This window comes from Castanea sativa, chromosome 12 (genome assembly GCF_040712315.1).
Source record: "Castanea sativa cultivar Marrone di Chiusa Pesio chromosome 12, ASM4071231v1".
Taxonomy (NCBI): Eukaryota; Viridiplantae; Streptophyta; class Magnoliopsida; order Fagales; family Fagaceae; genus Castanea; species Castanea sativa.
Genome location: NC_134024.1, coordinates 13,277,282 through 13,298,293, shown reverse-complemented (window position 1 = coordinate 13,298,293; position 21,012 = coordinate 13,277,282). Strand labels below are relative to the sequence as shown.

The following is a 21,012-nucleotide window of genomic DNA, read 5'->3' as shown; positions in this document are numbered from 1 at the left end:
GGAGTGACTATCGCACCAAGGATGCGCGATGACACTTATTATTACAATCTAACATTCAACAAGTCGTAAAAGAAAGTTATGTCATTAATAAACTTATTCAATTGGAAATAACTTTGCTACTTGTTGATTCCTACTTTGGCAAGAAGGCCCCATAACAAGGAGAAACCCAACAATATATAAGGGAATAAGGAAGAAGAATTAGCAAAGTGAGAAAAAAAAAACCATTAAGCCCGAATAACATGAATAATGGTTCACAGGCCTACAAAATAGTAAAAATGCCCCAAGGAAAGCAAACGGGTCCAAGGGAGCCCAGAGAATGATGTAGTAAGCCCATAAGAATTATAAGAAATGGAAAGCAAGCAAAAATGGGTCGAAGGAGACCAAAGAAAGGAATTAGTAGACGGGGTTGGTACAAAGGCCAATAAACCTCGAGAGTAAAGGATATGGTAATTGGACTGGGGAAGCCTAAAAGATGTAGCAAAAACCCATGGGAATGCAAAAATGGAATGGGCCAAGGATGCCCAAAGGAATAAAGCAAGCTAAGGATGCCCAAAGGAAATGAAATGGGCCAGGGAAGCCCAAGATGGTATGAGCATTAACCCAGCAGAAACACTGGGCAATGTGAATTGAATAAGAGAAAAGTGCATGGTAGGCCCAAAAAAGGCCCAGCAAGCACAAGTCAAGTGGTAACATGGTAGAAGCAATGAAATGGCGTAGCAAGAACTTTAGTCGAACCACAAACCAGAAGTAAAGATAGATAAGGGCCGAATTGAAGGAAGAAGGGCCCATACCCAAGCAAGACCCATCCCAAAGAAGAAACGAGATGCAAAGAATGAAGGCCCAATGACTTGTCCATGCTACATGAGTTTAAGAATGAGTAGCAGAACGTTCAGCAAAGACCAGACAAACCCCCAAGTAATGGCAAACACATGAACAACAGACAGGCCATGGACTCACATGAAAGTGAAGCACGCACAAGGCTCAGGCAACACCTACTTGTACCCAACCAACATAGGGGAGATGGGTCATGGGTCAGAAGTAAGAAAGGGTATGGTCTGGCAGTGAAGAGAAGGGGGAAGTTTATTCTGAGATTCCTGCTCAAGCTCTTTTAGGGGAAATATCCTACTAGAATGACATACCACCCAAAAGATGGAAAGATGAGCTAGAATCACTAGGTGCATGCCACAAGAATTAGTAAGAGAGAATACCCAACCCTTATCCGGATGGGAATGCCACGGAGAGTAAAAAAACAAAATAAAATTCTATTGTTTGGGAATGGAACGTGGCACAGCCAGCATAGGGTAGTGGTGATGGCTGGGCAATCGACAGACCAGTGGGTGGTCTGGGAAGGACACTCACACCAAGCCAAAAGTAGTTTAGGGATAAAACAGTAAAACTCATCACAGCAAGCAGTATTAAAAAGGCCTTAGCTGTGCACAGTAAACAACAAGCAAGAAAAGGGAAAAGAACAACGAGAGACAAGCAGAGAACAAGGAAAAACAAGTGAGAAAAAATAGCAGGAAAGAAAACAAAGGAAAATAACGAAGAAAAGAGGGAATATAGGAATAAGAAAGAAAAGGGAGAGTATAGAAAAACAGAGAGGATAAAAAGTGAAGTGAGGAAGCAAAAGTGTGATAGGAGCATGCACCAATATGCTACTCCATTCTCTCCCTCTAAATAGCCTACTCTCTAGTAAGATTGAAAAATTCGAGGATAAGCCATTTAGGCCCATTCTTTCAAAGTGGTCAATTTCCATGGCAGGACTTCCTTATGAGATTGCCTACATTGAAGAGTGGCTCCCTTCCTGAACTTAAATCTCCGAAGGAATCAAGCATGGCAGACTAACCACTCTTTTTTTTTTTTTTTTTAATTGATTGATCAAGCATTACCATTACTCCTCTTTCTTTTATTATTGTCACTGACCCATTTTTGCCGTACTCATATCACTGTGTTTTTCCTCACTAAGAAAGTGGTCTAATCATTGTCTTTGGTTGGCAGCAAATATATTATTTTTATTTCATTATATTATGTCCTCCTGCTATAGCATTTTTGTGACAACATTTCCTGCCATGGGCACATGACAAAGATCTTAGCAAAAGGGTCCTAGTTTGTGCACAAACTGGCTTAAGGTGAGTTTCAATCAAGCCAATCTCGACTCTCCTACTTCAAAACTATTAGGCCACAACGACAGGAAACAATCCAGCCTAGAAGTGCAGAAAGGCCCACCACACTAATAACACAATTTTTTTTCCATAACTCGTTTAAGTGATAGGTTGTGAATGATGCACAACATTTATCACATGAATTCCCTCTCTCCGCAAGTGAAGATGTCCTACAACCGTTGCAGCATGAATGCATGACAAGGAAAATCAACCAAAAATTTTTTGTTCCTTCTTATGAAAAATACTAAAATAGAACTCCATATTTTATATTGCAAGCCACGTACCCATGCTTTCACTAGAGACAATCAAAGATTGTTACTTATACACTGGTATTGTTATGTATATCAAGGATTCCTCAGCCGTGATTACATTTTTCATAGGATATGAGATTGCACGTCTCGCTAGTCATCGGTTAGGGGCAGCTCCACGTTTAAGTTAAGGAAGTTACAAGATATTTTCAAAATAATTTCACAATAAATTTGATATAATTGTTACTGATTCTAATTTGAACTCAATACTAATATTACTTTTTTATCCACTTCTTGTTATATAAAATTTGTTGTAAAATATTATGCTCTTACCATTCTAATAAATATGCAAAAGCATATCCAAATTGTACTCTAAATTTATAAAATCTTAATCATACTTCTTTGGTTGGGAGTTTTGACTTATAAGAAGGAAAAGAGATATTTTGATTTCAATGTGTAATTTTTCAACCACAATGTGTGGGTTACATCCATTTGTGTAAAGTGAGAAGTTATTATATATACGAAATATTGGATGCACCAACCATACCATCTACTTCATGATCAATATGTAATTTGGCCGCCAACAGATCAAAAAAAGAGAGAAAAAGTGTCCTTTTCTCCACCGCCCTTTATCCCCTTATAGTACAATCTTTCACCATATTATATTAATTTATATCTACTATATATACAATAATGGAAGACAACTGTAACTACAAAAATCTAACTTCCAAAACCTCCCAAAAACCAAAATATCTCACATAAATTATTACTAAAGCCTTCATAAATTATTGCTTTACAAGTAGTTCTTGTTTGTATTTTTTTAAAATGTGTAAGTACAAAAGTGAGTAAAAATACGTGTAATATTATTTAAAAATTAAAAATATATTATTAAACTACCATACCAACGCAACCTAAAGCATCCTTATAAAGTTAAAAAGAAATTCATCTGTTTCTCAAAAAAAAAAAAAATTCACATCTAAATGAACTTTATCTTCAATCAAGAATATTTTAATAATAAATAGGCTAACTTGGTCATTTTAGCACTACATTCGATCTTGTGTAACTCTCACTAACATGGTCATCTACTCATCTTCCTCCAATTACTACACCCATATTAATTGAAAAAACTAAAAATTGAAAGACACTTTAAAAAAAAAATTTAAAATTAAAATAAATTACAAGAAAATAAATTTTCACTACAATGAAGAATCTTTTCTCAATTCATAGCTGACAGGTGCAATTGATACGCTATGGTATGGGGGTCCCTCTCTAATCTTTATCACAGCCTGTTCTTCTACTTTAAAGATGTGGTACCACCTGTGGGGACATCAAAAATATTTAATCAGACTATTAAAGGTCGAATTATGATATTACAACATAATTGGGCACAATTTTATGCCACAACCATAACTCGTCATGCGGCGAATTGTAATCGATAAAGATGTGTTTTAACATGATATACTAACAAAATTTTATCAATTACAACTTATCATATTGCAAATTATAGCACAAAATGGTGTCCAATTACTTGGTACCAGCACAACTCTTAAATATCAAGCTATCAAACTCCATTATTCAACCAACCCCTTTTTAAAAATAAAAAAAAAAAACTAATAAATAAGAAAACAAAAGGTATAGTCCACCTAATAAATATTTATATAGCAAAGGTACATAAACAAAAATTAAAGAGAGGTTGATGCTTGATGGGCATATAAGCATATTGTTTTTCAAAGTCAGCCAAATATCATCTCACAAAGATCTTAAAAGAAAAAAGACAAAAGAAAAGAGAGGAACTTGGTCGTTGAGAATTGAGACTTTGAGAAGGGTCAGTTTAAACATTTTATCACTACCACCCCAAATTTGATCATGTATATTGCACAAATGTATAGTTAAATTTACCTGATCTTGTGGTGGAATGGATGGCTGAGATGATACTCTCCTTGCTCTCTTGTCAGTCTTGCCATACAGTTTGGCTCTAGCACCCTTAACATTATTGCCCATATCACCAACTCCTACAAAATACAAAACGAAGATTTATCATTTACACATGATCAAGTTCAACTCAAGCTCAAAAGAGCTCCAAAAGTACACCCCAAAAAGAAAAAAAGAAAAGTGGCATTATAATGTCACCACAAATATCTCAAAGGCATATTCGAGAATATACAAATATTTCTCTAGGTTAGTATGTTTAGGTTGAATCAAAACTCGAATATTAATCACTTACATACGTTATTATTGAAGCAAAGTTCATTATTTTTAGCCAAAAATAGAGAATGCATTAACAAAAAAATGTGCACTAAAACAAAGTCTTTTTAGCCAATTGTACGTTATGAGCTAGAGATTTATACACAGTACCCATTACTACACCAGTAACATATATTTACCTTTATAAACAAGCTTTTTATTTCTGTGTTTTTTCAAATCTAAGGTCGAGTCAGAACTGTCTGGTAAATACCGATCTAGACGGAGAATTGGATCGTTGTTGTTGTAGTAGTTGTTGTTGTCAAACATTGTACGCACAAACGAGGCCTCCATGGAGTTTAGAAAGTGGAAGTGCTTCTCGTTGGTCCAGGACTCAGTTTTAGAGCTCGAATCCATGGCTATGTTAAACTAATATTTGGGTTTTGTAGAGAGAAACAGAGTGCAAGGTGGGCTTGCTTTGTTATTGTTTTATGATTTGTGTTTGTAAAATTTTCACAGGAGACTTTTTTATAGGGCACGCAGGTCAGGGTGGTTTTTTTGGAGAGGTATAGAAGAAGTGCTCAGTGCTTATTTGAAATGAGAGTATTGGGAATATGTACTCGCTGCCTTTGTGGACCATGTGTTATTAGGTGTTATGTCTCAACTGTCTCTTTTTGTTGTTGTTTTTTTTTTTAATAATTAAATCACAATACACTAACTTCCTTATAAGGATAATTATTATTTTTAAAAAAATATATAAGATAGTTAATTTTCTTTCTTAATATGACTAAATTCAGCATAATATATATATATATATATATTTCTTTTCTTCTATTTTTTAATCTAAATAAGAAATTTGATAATTATAAATGTACGTTTATAATAATTATGATTATGTATGAAACTATATATTATGATTGTACTTATATATGAAATTATATTTACTATTTAATTAAATAAAATATGATTTACTAAGATTGCAATAAAGGGTTTAAACTTTAAATATAAAACAAAATTTCCATTCGTTTAAATAATATATATTAAAAAATGATGTGTCAATTTTCTTCGTTTTTAAAGCTTATGCGACATAATATGAGATCAGCCAAAGTTAAATGTTTTCAGTTTTATATATATTATTAATTGGCAACTCATGCAAAACACGAGAAAGTTTCAACCTAATATTGAATTTTATCTTTTAAATTTTTTAATATGAAATTTTATAAATAAGATGGTTATTAATATCTATTTATTATGATTATTTTTGTATATGAAATTATAATTTTATCTATAGTAATTTATTAGGATTGTTAATATATGAGATTATACATTCTACTATTTAGCCACTTTAATAAATATCAAGATTGATATGTTTCGATACATATACATGTACACTACTATTTAAGGAAAATATAATGTACCAAGGTTCTATTGGGCGGTTTAAATATATAAAATATCTTTTTCGAGAAAAAAATATAGAAAATAATTTAAATTCAATTAAAAAAATATTAGAATAATTGTATACAATTGTGAGGTTTGAAAAACTTACTTGATACAATATTTCAAGGTCAACCAAAAGTCAAATAGTTTTAGTTTTATATATAGATTATACATGTTTTATTCGGATCGACAAAAAAAATCATGTTATTCATAATTTTTTTAATACAACTTTTTAGGTGGAAATTACTTTAATTTTTCCTCCCTCTTTTAGTATAACTAATGGGAATTTTTGTGTGTAACTTTGGACTTAATTAGAATAATTTTCAAAAATTGTTCTTAACTTGTGAGGTAAATTTCATTGGCTTAAAGATTTTTTTATTCATATATATATATATATATATATATATATAAACAAAAACAATTAGAAACTGGAAAGAAATAGAGAGCATGTTATTCTTCGAAATATTGGGTTCATTTTTTTGGAAGGATGTGTGTGGTGAAAGAGCGAGTATGAAAGCTGTTATTGTAGTCGAGAGGCTAAGGCTAAGAATGGAATGGGGTGAAAATATCTGAAAGCTTAAGAAAATTCGAGTTTTCCGTGAACTGAGAGATATTTTTGGATAGGCAAAGAAGTATCGGTCCGAAGAATGAGAAATAAAAATACTAACAAAATATCTGATGTTATCTGATGTTGACCCATATTTTTAAGTATCCGAATCCAGAGGTGTGGGGATTTTTGATTTTTTCTGCTTCCATTATGTCTATGACCTCTAAGTTTGCACGTATTTACGAAAAATGTCTCCCTTTGTTTTTTTTTTTTTTTAGATGGACCCCCTTTTGTTTGTCAAAGTCCAAAAAAGGATGTTAATTCCATGCATTGTATCACACGTTTCTCACATGTTACTTACCTTTTTGTCCCAATCAGAATATTCGATCACAACCCACCACCCTCTCTTTATTCATTTCCGTCGACATTAACTTATTAAGGTATAATTTTATAATTATTTTAAATTTTGTTAACGTATTATATGGTTTGGGCTAATATTAGTCAAGTTTTAAGATTTTTTAAAATAAACCATTTTGATCACTAAAATCAACTTTAATGAGTGCCACGGTAACCAAAAAAAAAAAAAAAACCTTTTTGAGAAAGAAATCATATTGAATTAAACGATTATTACTTTATAAAAATGTTTATTATGGATTTCTTTAATAACATTGAAATGGTTAAAATAATTTTTTTTAAGAAATTAGAATATATGTACACCATGTCCTATCTCACCGTACAATTTAATATTATCTTCTTCTTCTTCTTCTTCTTCTTTTTTGAGAAATAATTACATCACTTTCATCTATTACTCTTGGAATATTAATATTGGATCACAACTTAATCATATTTTGTGTGTAATGTTGTTTAAAATGTGTAGTTGTGTGTTAAAACTAGGGTGTCAAACAGGCCCTTAGTCATTAAAGCCAACTTAGTTTCTAAGACAGTTGAGAAAAATGATTAACTGACCTAACAGTTTTTAATAACTAAGTTGGCTTTATAGACCAAATTAGTAAGTTTTGAAAAAAAAAATCTTAGATCTAGTCTACATTTATCTAAATCTTAGAGTGTGTTAATCAAATTTACTACTCAGTTCGTCTCACTTTGTTTGTCATTTATTCTATTTTGGGATCTCTCAAAATATTGTCTTGTTTTTAAAAATAAAAGTTATTAGTTTACTAATATTCCTATTATACCCCTACTTTATTTTCAAAACTATTTGAAAGAAAACTAACTAAAAATGCACATTTTTAGTTGCCTCATTAAAAATAACTCTTTTTTAAAAAAACTTGATAAATTTATTTAAGGGTAGTTTTGTAAACTTATACATTTTTATAAAGCAGACAAGACAATAAATGATGTTCCTTTAAAAAATTTAACTTTTCAAACAGGACAAACAAAATGAGACAGGGAGAGTATTTAGCTTATATTTATATATATATATATATATATATATATATATATATATATATATATATTTTTTTTTTTTTTTGTTATTTTTCATTGTGAATGAGATCATTTTGAAATCTCTTTAATGAGTGCCACCTTAACAAAAGAAACCACATTGAATTAAAAGATATATTAATGTATAATATGTTTTTTTTTTATGTATTTCTTTAATAACATTGATTCTGGAAGCTAGAATTAAGGTAAGATATTTCCATAATATCTTTTTTTATCATGTTAGATGGGAAAGGTAATTCTGTAACTCATAACCTTACTCGACATGCTGTATATGTCACAAATTTTAAGGTCTGGATAGAAAATGTTTCACCATACACACCTATTAGTAGGGGTGTCAATGTTCGACCCAACCCGCGAATATGACACGAACCCGACACGAGTTTTTTCGGGTTAGGGTTGGGCCTTAATGGGTTTGGGTCATAAACGGGTTGACCCGAAAGCGACATGATAAGAAACGTGTCATAAACGGGTCAACCCATGTAACCCGCAATAGACACGTTTGACACGTTAATTTATTTGTGTCAACCCGAAATGACCCACTTAATACAACCCGTTTAACTCGTATAGCAAATAAATATTCTTTTTATTTTAAATTTGTCAAATACCTTTTATATCCAAGATATATTTTAAATTTAAAAAGAAAAGTAAGTAATTAGAAAAATTTACAAATGATATAATTGGAAATTGAAACTTTACAAACCCTAAATCTCTAAACCTTCTTATAAATATCTGTTTTTTCTATTCTTTTTTTTTTTTTTTTCCAGCCATCCTACTCTCCTCAAGCCCAATTCTCAAACTCAAAGTGTCAACTCTCAAACCGGTTATCTCTCTCTCTCTCTCTCTCTCTCTCTGAAGTGTATGTACTTCTTTTGGAATGTAAAGAACTTATTTCTAGATGAATGTTATATTTTCGTTGAACTATATTATTTTGAATGTGGGTTAAAGACTTGAAGTGTATGCACTACTTTTGGGATGTAAAAAAATTTATTTTTAAATGGATGTTATATTTAATATTATGCAGGTTTAAATGGGTTGTGTTACATTCGTGCCAACCCAACACAACTCGTTTATTAAGCGTGTCAAATGAGTTGGGTCAGGTCAACCCGCCTAATTAACAGGTCGGGTTAGGGTTGAAGGATCATGACACGATTATTAAATGGGTTGGGTTAGGGTTGAGCCATTTAGTCAAATACCCCTACCTCGACACGACACGAACCCGACACGCTAACCCAAATTGACACCCCTACCTATTAGCCGTAATTCAAGCCAACTTAGATTTTGTTTCTTAATAAAACTATCAGCTTTCTTCCAAAAAATAATAATAATAAAATATTTTTAAGAAATTAGAATATATGTACATCCTTTCAACGAGCTATTTTCTTATCTCACCATATAATTTAATATTGACTTAATCATATCACTTTCCTATATCACTCTTGGAATATTAATATTGGAATTCATTTGATTTATAAGCTATAAGCCAATAAGTATGTGATGCAATTATGTGTTTGAAAATATTAAATAATTATTTTATATATTTTTTGGATTTTTTAGATGTAATAGATAATTATATAAGTGTGGTATTTCTCAAATCATAAGGCACGTTCACAATGGGTATGTAATATCATACGAAACGTACACTTAATTTATTCAATAAATTACTAACATTATACTCGACCAAAATTGTGATTAAATCAATACTAAATCATATAGATGTGACCAAAACAACTAACACAAAATAACATCGTAAGAAAGGAACCAAAGTTTGAAAGGTATTATTAAAGTATCATATTTTTCTGTTTCATATTTTAGAAGGGTTATATTTTTCTATTTCTTTTGAGTAACATATATTTTAGAAGGGTTATGAATTAAAATTGTTTGAATATTTTCTATCAATATATTTACACTAGCAGGAATATAAACATATAATAGATTTTGAGAAGCCAAGTGTTATTTCCCTTGAGAGCCATTTGTAAATATAACTATATTATTATTGAGAATAGAAAATATCAAATAATAGTAGGTTTCAGTTAACCCAACTGATAAAATCTTTAATTTTTGAATAAGAGATTTGGAGTTCAATTAAACTATCATAAGAGCAGATGTTATAAGTTAAAATTCTCCCTAAAAAAATTTTTAAACAGTGCATAACAAAAGTGAGGTATTACAAGTTGTGTGTCGTGCCAACTAAAAAGGATGTCTTTCTCATTTTTTTCATTATTTTCCCCCTTCTAATGTCACGTGGCATGTTATGACTTATGAGTTTTACATTAAATTATTAACAAATATCTTGATAAGTACCGGATAAAATATCAATACCGGAACATATCCGGTTGTTTTGGCTATTTAAGAGTTCTTCAAGTACACTTTTATTTGGTATTGATATTTCAGATGTTACCTAAAAACATAAAAGTCACAAAGAGATATACAGCATGTGGGCCAATGTAGTTGAAAGTTGAAACTCTCTCAACAAGAAAATGTGCTCTTAACTTATAAAAGAAATTGTTTTTAACTTCTAGACGATATATAAAATAAATTATATATACATATAATTATTTTTTGCTCTAAATAAACATATTAAAAAAACACACACACAAACGTCTATAAATGGGCTGTAATTTTTGGTTCTTTTGGTAGTTTTTACAGGGCTCTCTCTCTTCAATGCTTGCTTGCTTTTGTGTCTGTGAATTGTGTCATTGTACGTCTACTTCTACTTAATCTTAGAAAATATTTATATACTTTCGGAGCAGGGACGGAGCCAGGACTTTAAGTTAAGGGGGGCAACTCTGACCTCTATTTCAGCTACTTCTTAGTTTTTTTTTTTTTTTTTGAGTTTTTAATGTGTGCATTTACTAGGGAAAGACAAAATTATTCTATTTAAACATTTTTAAAGGGCCAGTTTTGTTTGAGTAAAATTGGTTAATTGGACTTAATTTTTTTTAGCTTTACGATTAGTGATTTTTGTTGTTGCACAAATGTTTTTGGGCTAATATATGTTGTTTTAGATTTTAGATCTATAAATTTTTTAGTGGCCTTAAAAATGAGGAAAGTGCTAGAGGTATATTGCTGATATAGTGAATGATTATTGGTAAGTAAAAAAGTGATGCAAGTAATATGCCCAGATGCGAACAAATAAGAATTTGTACCTCAACAATTTATAAAAATATTGTAGATAAGTTTGTAATTGTAACATTAATCTAAAAAGAATCAATAATATTGTTAAGGGGACAAAATAGAATTTTATAGAATAAAATTGCTAAAATTATTGCATATATATATATATATATACTAATATATTTTAAAAAAAATTTAGGGGGGCCATTGCCCCCCCTGGTCAATTAATGCCTCCGTCCCTGTTTCGGAGTATAGTGAAATGAATTTTTTTTTTTTGTATTTATGATGAACCCACCATAAATTTAGTAAATAAATCACACTATTCACTTTAGGAGTACTTAAAAATTACTTTTCAATTCTAGCCCGTGCATGCTAAAGGCCACGGAACAAAATAGAAACAATCACTACTTTCTCATTGTGGCTCTAATTACTGACCTTTTGCAACTCATCCTCCCCCATTACTAAATTTGTAATAACTCGTAGGAGGACGACTTGCAGAAAGGTCAAATATATAATTACCTGTGGACTAAAGTACCCATTACTATGGGCATGCAAAATATCCTTGTACGTCAATTATTTTTACTAAGAGGATGCTTATTTTATTGTCAAATATTTCATTGGCTCTTACTGTTCTGTTAGTGTTAGGTCCTCGAGATAACCATCTACGAAAAGATCTTTCGTGCATCAAGTGCATGAGACCACTTTCTCATTAATAGATGGACTCCACATTTATGAGCCCACCTGTCAGTTATCTCATGTGCTATGTGAGGCTGGCCTGTCTGTGAGAGTGGTCCAATCTCACTCTACATACCTTCTCTTTCTTATTAAAAAAAAAAGTAAGAGTGGTATGTCTATTTAAACAATAATTTTAATTTTTTTAAAAATACGTATGTTAAAAAAGTGTTAAAATACGTATAATGTTATTCAAAAATTAAAAACAGTTATTTAAACACATGTACCAAACATGCTCTAACATTTCAAAACTAACTAGCGAACTTGACTTGGACCAACCGGCTGTCAAGATTTGAACAGTTTAGTTTAGGCTGGTTTGGTTGCTTCAAAAACTATCTCTTCATTCCATCCATTTTTCAATACCTTCATTTCCGGTGAGATCTTTTGTTCAAATTTGGCCACCTCTCCCTATCTGTCTGTTTATCTGTCATCATTTTAATGTTGAATCTACAATTGCTATTCTCTTTAGCTAGTTTCGAATGACACCCTAACAACCATTGTTTATACACAGTTGACGGTGGCTTATCTTATTGCCTCCTCCACTCGACATGGACAAGTTGAGTGTCAGGTTGAGCCTCGACCTGACTTGACTTGGCCTTTGGACACCCCTGTAGTCACTATGGCCCATCAGGTTATTTGAATCGTGTTACAACAAATGGAAGTAACTTTTAGCCTTTACCCAATGACCCAATACTGCAACACTAATGGAACAGTGAACACTCGAGTAGGTGTCAAATCCAGTTCCATAAATCAGTCAAAATTCTTTTGAGTGATTTAGAATAAGTTCTCTAAATAATTTTTTTTTTTTAAATGTAAGAAATTATCAAATATCAGTGATTCAGTATACCACCTTTGAATAATGCCGAAATTCAAAAGGAAAGATATTTATGCAAACCTATCAACAACAACAACAAAAAGAAGATATTTATGCAACCATAAACAAAAAAAGAAAAAGGAAAAATTAGGCAAGCTATAGAAAAATGAAAGCTAGCTATTATTATTATTATTATTATTATTTTAGAAAACTACAGAGATTGTTCTTTTCCATACATTATCCATACAGCCAAAATGGCCAAACTAAAAAGCATAGAGCTCAGCCAAACAAACAGACCCTATACTCTCATTCTAGATTGGTGTGGCGTGATCGGACGGCTTCAGTGCTCTCACCCAAGACCTCACCCAACTTATATACCACCATCTCAAACAACACAAACAAAGCCCCCTCATACACACTCCCCATAGGAAGCAACGGCCTAGATTTCGCCACGTCACCCGCATCCTCCACATCATCCGCCATGGTTTGCGCTGGAACGTAACAGACCACGCTAGCGTGCTTAACGCACGAACCAGTCTCGGGCTGGGCCGTTAGGAGCAGGACTCTGGCGCCGTTGGATCTCGCCACGTGGCATATGGCATCGACGGTGGAGAATCCTCCAGGCCCAGCAGAGGCTATGAGGAGGTCGGTGGCGGATATAGGCGGAGTTGTCATGTCGAAGACTAAGTGGGCCGACAGGCCCAAGTGGGCTAGGCGCATGCAAAGGGCTTTTAGCATCAGGCCCTCTCGGCCCACTCCGTAGAGGAAGACACGGCCCTTTTGGGATGATGTGGCGATGAGCTCAGTTACCATGAGGTCTAAGGGTTGTGGGTATGGGTGTGTGGGTTTGGTGAAGATTGAGGATATGTGGGTGCATATTTGGGTGGCTAGGGAGGCCATTGATGTGTCCTTGGAGACCATTTTGAACGATTGGCAAAAGGCCTTTTCGGTTAGGAGTTGTGTGAGTTGGGTATGTGGTGTGATATGGTGTGGTGTGTTAATGTGATACTATTATAAAATTTATTGTAAATTTTTGTTACCTGTATTACTACCATAATAAGTTGCAAAAGAGTGAACTTAGGACTTAAAAAGAGTGACTGGTGAGAGTGGCATGGTTCTGGGCCTGGCTGGGCCGTAAAAGTAAGAGAACATTACCACCATAGGATCGTGCACGTTGCAGATAGCATGGGAAGGTCGACAATCCACCGGGCCCGCAGAGAGGGATAAAGGATTAAGGAGGCCATTGGTGGTTGTTTGGATTTAGGGGAGTGGTCATGTCATATCATGTCAAAGAGACAAAGACGAAGTGAGCCAGGACACCTAGACAGTAGACACAGCTAGAACAGAGAGAGAGAGAGAGATACAAGAGAAGATACTGTCTATAATCTTATATAGATGTTTGTTGAAGGCAGACACAAGCAGACCTCAGAACAGAAGACCTTTTGTTTCCAACTAGCATATAATGTTTATGAACGCATCAGTTTTGCTCTTATCATTTATGGTAAGGAATAGAGCCAGGGCCCAGGGGCATACAAAGAGGATTCAGCATGAAGGCCCCTCCTGGCCCAGTCCATAGATTATAACACTGCCGTTTTGGGCTGATTTATGGAAAGGAAATTATTGTTTCATACACTTTCTTATCAGATATACACTTTTTTTTTAGAATGTACACAATTTAACAAATGATTTACCCATGATGTATGCAAAGAGTGTATAAGTCTTTAAGTGCGAGACAAACCAAGATGCTGCTCTTCCACAGAGTAGCCTGCAACTGAATCTGTACAACTGGGTGTCACATGAGGAGAGAGTTATACCAAGAGACCCCTTTAATATGAGCTCTCCCACATTAGGGCATTGGATGGATTATTTTATGACAATTACCAAAATTCGCTGAAATGAAGGCAGGGATGCATTCTAACCTTGTCAGTTCTCGCTACTAAACCTAAATTATCTGATGATACTTTTAGATGATTATCCAGCACACCCATGACCTTGCCTTGCATACCTAAAAACTAAAAAGTAAAGAGAATTGACAAGGTTCAACCGGGAAGTCAGGAAAAAAAATTGGGTGAAAGAATGGGTGGCCCTAAAGAATTCCAAAAAAAAAAAAGAGGCAGATTGTAATGCTTAGCTTTATTTTAAATCATATAAGCAGTTAAGCACAACAATTCAATTTATGAAATGAAAGATCCTCAAAAACAAGTAATTTTGGAATTCCTATTAATAATCTGGTTAAGCAATACCCATCAGCGTCTGGATTTCATACTCATTCATGATGACTAATCAGCCTATCTTTTTTGAGGACAAACGGCAGACTTCAGCCTGTCTTAAAACATCCGTTACATTTGATCCAATACAGTTAGAAAAGAGCCTCTCTTAGGATAGGATATGAGTTGCAGCTATAGAAGGAGAGAGAGAGAGAGAGAACTCAACGGATTTAGAAAAATACAAAAAAAAAAAAAAAAAAAAAAAAAGGAACCTATTACAAGCCCTTTGTTCAAATCAATTGGGATACATCCACAAGCAGTTTGAGGATTTAGTGGAGACTAGCACAGAAAAATGTCAATAAGCAGTGAGCACAAACCAAATTCACGATGTTGGTGCTTGTGGCAATTGTCGCTTGTGTCAATTGTCCTAGTCCACTGAACCACCCCCTGGAACAAAATACATAATGGCAGGGCCTTGAGCAGAAATAAAATGTCCGAACATTGAGGCCACAGAGTTTGGTAATTACTAACAAAATATGACAATTGCTAATTGTAGAATAAAAAGTTTATGATGGTTTGAGGAACATTGTCTTGTTGCACAACCATGTCATAATGGAAGAGATACATTTAAACACAAATAGCATTGGCAAACATAGCAGCAGTGATAAGTTCTTACCAAAAAAACCACAACACGAATGAAATGTAAATATAATTGTCAATTTTATTAATCCTTGATTGGCTTGATCTAAGCTGCATTAGCTGGAGGCGCAGAAGATTTCAAGGCAAAATTTCAGTACCTTGTTTATCAATGTCTATTTCCTTCACACCAGCAGTTAATGATGAAGATGAATCACATTTCCTGTCCTTTTCTACATGACCCTCATCGTCCTTATCAACTTCATCCTCAATAAGTGATCCTTTACGCCGGAGTTCTTTTACTTTCAGAAATTCATCATAATGAGCTTTTCTGTGCTCCCTAAAACTCATACTCCTATCGCTCTCAGAATCTGAAAATTTTCAAGAAAAAGGCACAGCAGAGGATATATGTCATAATTGGCATGTAGAAGCAAAACAAACCATTTAGTTTAAGACCAAGCAATAGACTGGAAAATGAGTGGGGGAAACTTCAACTCCATTGCCGATGACCTAACTTAAATGCCTTTTAAGAAGGTCCAACTTGAGGTGAAGGTGAAACGTACGCAACTTCAACTCAATTCATCTATTTGGTCATTATTTCACTAAACCCATATAGGTACTGGCCCTCTTTGAATACCTTGAACATCAAAATCAATTTACAACATAAAATAGATCCAACTAAAAAAAAAAATCTAAAAATGAAGGTTGTAAAAATGGCTGCATAAGGAGAAAACTGTAATGAAGCACGTAAAGGAAAACCTTCATCATCCTGTCCTGCAGCCTCTGCCTCATCCTCAGACGATGTCCAGCCACCTGATTTCTGGCCGTCAATTTTACTTGAAGAAGCCACATCAGTCAAAGCAGTACGTATTGCTTCTGCGTTTATTGCGTCACCGACACAGTCATCAAAGCTACCCCGCATAGGAGACATAGATTCTACATAATCCAGACAGCACAGTTAAGAAATTTAAACAAACTTTCTCAAAGCAGCCATAAAATCTAGGATACCAGTAAAAATCAACTCAATATATTTTGAGTAAGTAAAATTGTCAGCTTTTCTATGCGTTCTTGCATTTCAGCAAACAATGGCAATATGGTACTACTCAAACTGAAAAGTTTATGAATGCATCAGTACATCAAAATAAGCACATTTTTCCCCTAAGCACATGAGTCATGCATACAAATAGACATTCTGTCTAGCAGGAATCTACAAAAGGGCTAACAAAATATAATTTTCCTCACCGTCATCATCAATCATAGGGTGATATGGTGTCTTGGGTTCAGTGATTTTCTGCCTCACAGGTTTATTTGCTTCAATTTCCCCCAAATTATCCTCATCCCATCTTACACGCCCCCTGTTATCCAGATGGGAAAAAGGATGAAGTTATATCTACTAAACTATTAAAAATACATAAGCATAGAACAGTCACCAACTCTATAAAAAAGAATTCATAGAACCTTGTAGAAAAAAAGGGGATACCAAACCAATATTCCAAAGCAACATGGAGAATGGGTAAAAAGGATCTTGCACCCACAGCACTTATTAGGCCCATGGCAACTGACACTAGAAAGTTACAGTAGGAGCTTTGGACAATTATGCTGATTTTCAAATAGTCCCAATACAATACTTTCTTTTACCTTGAAAACTCAAAACATATCAAGGCATGTGCTTCCATTCAACTATTTAGTCACATTATTCAAAAACTGATTGCAATTTAAACAATTGAGCCCGAAATTTCAAATTCATCAAAACTATATCTCAAATTAACAAAATGAATCAAACTAACAAATTTAAACCAACTCTTAACATCCGAAATCAATCAAATTTAAGATACATTTATTTTCTTAAACTATTAATAGCGAGGGTTGGGACAATTACTTGAGTTGAAAACCTGGCAAACCCGAACAAGACCCAACCTGAGCTTTAAAAGAAAACCCTTAAAACCAGCCCAACCCAGCAACCCATAAAAAACCAACCTGTGGCATCAGGTTGAGTTGGGTTAATGGGTTGAACGAACACCCATAGTGTTTAGCATTCCTCTGATTCCTTAGGCACCCATACTTCAACTAAGTGAGCACACCCTGTTGAAATTGATGTCTTCACTGCATGAGTAAACCATCTGAATTGTCCTTTCTCACATGTAGTCCTCAATAAATAATACCCCTTAACTTCTCTTATATCATTTAATTTCTCAAATCCTGTCGTAATTAACCAATCTCATTTTTATGACAAATAATTTATAATAATTTCCCAGCCTTTTCCTCTAAATTAATGATTGCCTGTAACATCCATAATATTCAACTTCTAACATCCACCCTGTCATCTACTGAAGAAAACAAAGATTGGCACTTCTGAGCAATTCTTATGTGTAAATATCTGATGAACATAATTAATTTCTAAAAATGTCCAAGATAACTAACTTATTGATTTATTAATATCTTCAAAAGTAATATATCTAAAGGCAAAACAAAAATCCTTTCTTACAAATTTTAGACGCATAAACTCATAAACAACTATTGAAAAGAAATATATAAAGAAAATATGTAAATTACTTCATTTCGCTAAACTGGTGATCTCCTCAGGTGGCAGACAGTAGCTCAATCACTTAACTTCACTGGAAAAGAAAAATGCAAAGCTTCAAGATACATTCTCAACATCAAAAGAGAGGGGGGGGGGGGGGAGGAGGGTTAAAATAGAAGGAGCACCCAAATAAAAGATGGGTGATAGGAAACATAATAATGAATACAATAGGTATTATAGTCAAGCCTGTCTTAACTTGTCCCTACATGATATATGCGAGGAAAAAAAAAAATTACACCTAACGTGTCATTAAATCATTTACACAAGCGAGAAACTGTAATTCGCAAACATTTCTTTTGATGAGTAAAATGGTTAGAAATGCTTACACAAATGTAGCAAAATCATTACATAAGGAATTTCAGTACATGCACCTTCCAAATGACCTCTCAACACAATTTTCATGGACTGTGTGCATAAAGGTGAACTGTCAATCCTCACTTAAATCTAGCTACCAGAAAGGAATTTGTATCATAAATCATAGGGTAAAATACTATTTACACCCCTAAATTTAGAGATGTTTCTAAATTGATCCCTTGACTATGAAAACTTGCAATTTATACTGTTGAGTATTAGAACAATCTCAATATATTCCTCTGTTAACAGCCATTAGAATGTTTTTGTTAACCCACATAAAAACGCTGTTCTGAACAAATGTAACAGACCATAACAGAAGTGGCACATTGACATCGTTGTAATAGTCGATTATGTAAATTACAAGTTTTGAAGGGTAGAGAGGCCGATTTAGAAGCAACCCAAAACTTCGGAGGACGTAAAGTGCATTTTAGTCAAAATCTTAGTATGGCATCTGAACTTATGAAGCCTACACACCATTTCCTTAAAACACTCAATCAAGATACAAAATCCAATTGTAAGACCGCGCTTTTTATGATACAAACAGAAACAAGACGACGAAACGTAGAAACCTAAGAATTGAATTTTTACAAAAGACAAAATTTAGCTACAAAATCGGTTGTAACATAAAAACTACAACATTACTCAATAAAATAAACATTATTATATATTTTGAAAATCTAACCATTGAATTACGTGTTGTTTACGCTCTTAATAAACTTGTTAAATTTTGTGTCAATTGGATATTATTTACTATATGATCTACAACTTTATATTTTATGTATAATTTCAAACTACAAAAACTTAATGGCATAGCTATTGATCTTTAATTTTTAGAAATTTTGCAAGCACTGCAACCAATTTTGTAACTAAGCTTTCTCCTTTTACAAAAAAGGAAAGCCATGAACTAGTCAACTGAACACACAAAGTACAATTCCTGTAATAACGCTAAATCAACCACAGAAATCAAATTTCACAGAAAATTGCAAATCATAATAATACTCCCTGACAATTACTCCTACAAGCAACAATCAAATTCCACAAAATCCAATTCCATTTTCAACTTTCAAGTAACTAAAAAATTCCAAAGCAAAAAGACCTAAAATCCAGCGATCCATCATTAGAGGCACAGATAAACAACATGCTAAGCAAATAAAACTTAACAATCGTAAATCGGTCAAATAATATTCGTTTTTGTATGTTTTTTAAGAAATGAAAATGAAAATTTTTCAGTTTTGGATATTTTTAATTTTCTCGCAGTTTCCCGGGAATCAAACGGAGAATAATAAATAGAAAAATCTTAGAGCAAAAATGGTAAAGTAAGATTAAAATAAGTAAATAGAGAAAAAGTAAAGAGAGAGAGGAATTGAGAAATTGAAGTTTGTTACCTTTGGGTTTGAGAGAGAATAATGAGACTCAAAAAAATTGATATTGCGAGCGCAGTAGCGAACCATCAAAAGAGCGGAAAGTTGGATATAAGAAGAATTAAGAAAGTTCGCCTCTTTTTTTGCTTTACGTTTTTGGATTTTTTTTTTTTTCCGCTTTCCATGATTACCCCTCGTTTTACAGTGATTTGACGGTTAACTTCGTTTGATTTGTTATTGGACGTATAGAATGGGTATTGGAATTTGGGTGGGGTAGAGAGAAGTGGTAAATTGTTATTATTGGGGTAAAAAAAGTAATCTCAATAATAAGTTTAAATTTTAACTTATAATAACTAACCACTTATAATTTGTAGTGAAAATGTTTTGGACGTATCATTTCTCGAGTGGTGTAAGATTAAGTTAGTGCATCTCTAAATTTAGGGTAATGTTGGGTGAATGATTAACACCTATCTAAATCAGTATCACGATCTAAATCTTAGGATCTGATCTTTAAATCCTATATCTTAAAATATTATGGATGTTGATGATGTGAAGAAAATCAGTAGGTTGGATGCTTCGGACTTGACAGAACTGCTTGCTCCTTCGATGGCCTGGAAAAGAAAGAAAAGCGATCAAAGATGACCGGGATTGCCGGCTAAGAACCCCCCGATGGCAAAGTTAGTCTTCTCTCTATATTTTTGGAGTTCCAACTTTTTGGGAAAATATCAAGCGTACATTTTTCTGGTCTGAATGAGTGTTTATATAGTGTTCTATGAAAAGTTATTGGGCTTGTAACCTCCCCTGGATTTGAAGAGGTACGAGAGTTCAAGGATAACTTCCATAACCGTTTAGGAGTTATATTTTCTCATATAACGGTCACCGAAAGTTATGTATATGTTGCAGAGTGGTGAAATGTACTCAGGAATTCTCAAGTGTAAAGGGCTCGTCCAGGGGTCCTCTTGTGGACGAACCCCTTCTAGACAGGGATGATAGCCTTCCTAGGACGAGTGTTGCGGGTGTGTTTTCATCTATGGACAACCATGGGCGTTAGCCTCGTCCTAGTGCTTTCTTCTAGACGACTGCTGGTGTGGATGACCATGGACGGTCTGAAATACTTTAATTTTTCTTCATTCCTCATTAGATGTTACTAGAATCTTTACTAAAATAGAATTTGTAT

At 33.6% G+C, this 21,012-nt stretch overlaps 3 protein-coding genes across 3 annotated transcripts; all 3 read right to left on the bottom strand.

Moving 5' to 3' along the window:
• Positions 1-3,491: 3,491 nt before the first annotated feature.
• LOC142621001 (uncharacterized) lies at positions 3,492-5,117 on the bottom strand. The gene is made up of 3 exons (XM_075794320.1): positions 4,795-5,117; positions 4,310-4,422; positions 3,492-3,727 (listed from the first exon to the last, which is right to left on the bottom strand). The coding sequence occupies exons 1-3, from the start codon at positions 5,006-5,008 to the stop codon at positions 3,710-3,712; spliced, it is 345 nt and encodes a 114-aa protein (XP_075650435.1). The 5' UTR covers positions 5,009-5,117; the 3' UTR covers positions 3,492-3,709.
• Positions 5,118-12,857: 7,740 nt separating this feature from the next.
• Positions 12,858-13,743, bottom strand: LOC142619621 (uncharacterized). Its single transcript, XM_075792782.1, has one exon. The coding sequence runs from the start codon at positions 13,615-13,617 to the stop codon at positions 13,003-13,005; it is 615 nt and encodes a 204-aa protein (XP_075648897.1). The 5' UTR covers positions 13,618-13,743; the 3' UTR covers positions 12,858-13,002.
• Positions 13,744-14,885: 1,142 nt separating this feature from the next.
• LOC142619622 (protein phosphatase inhibitor 2) lies at positions 14,886-19,965 on the bottom strand. Its single transcript, XM_075792783.1, has 6 exons — positions 19,860-19,965; positions 18,093-18,154; positions 16,782-16,894; positions 16,299-16,475; positions 15,701-15,910; positions 14,886-15,350 (listed from the first exon to the last, which is right to left on the bottom strand). The coding sequence occupies exons 2-6, from the start codon at positions 18,095-18,097 to the stop codon at positions 15,331-15,333; spliced, it is 525 nt and encodes a 174-aa protein (XP_075648898.1). The 5' UTR covers positions 18,098-18,154; positions 19,860-19,965; the 3' UTR covers positions 14,886-15,330.
• Positions 19,966-21,012: the final 1,047 nt, after the last annotated feature.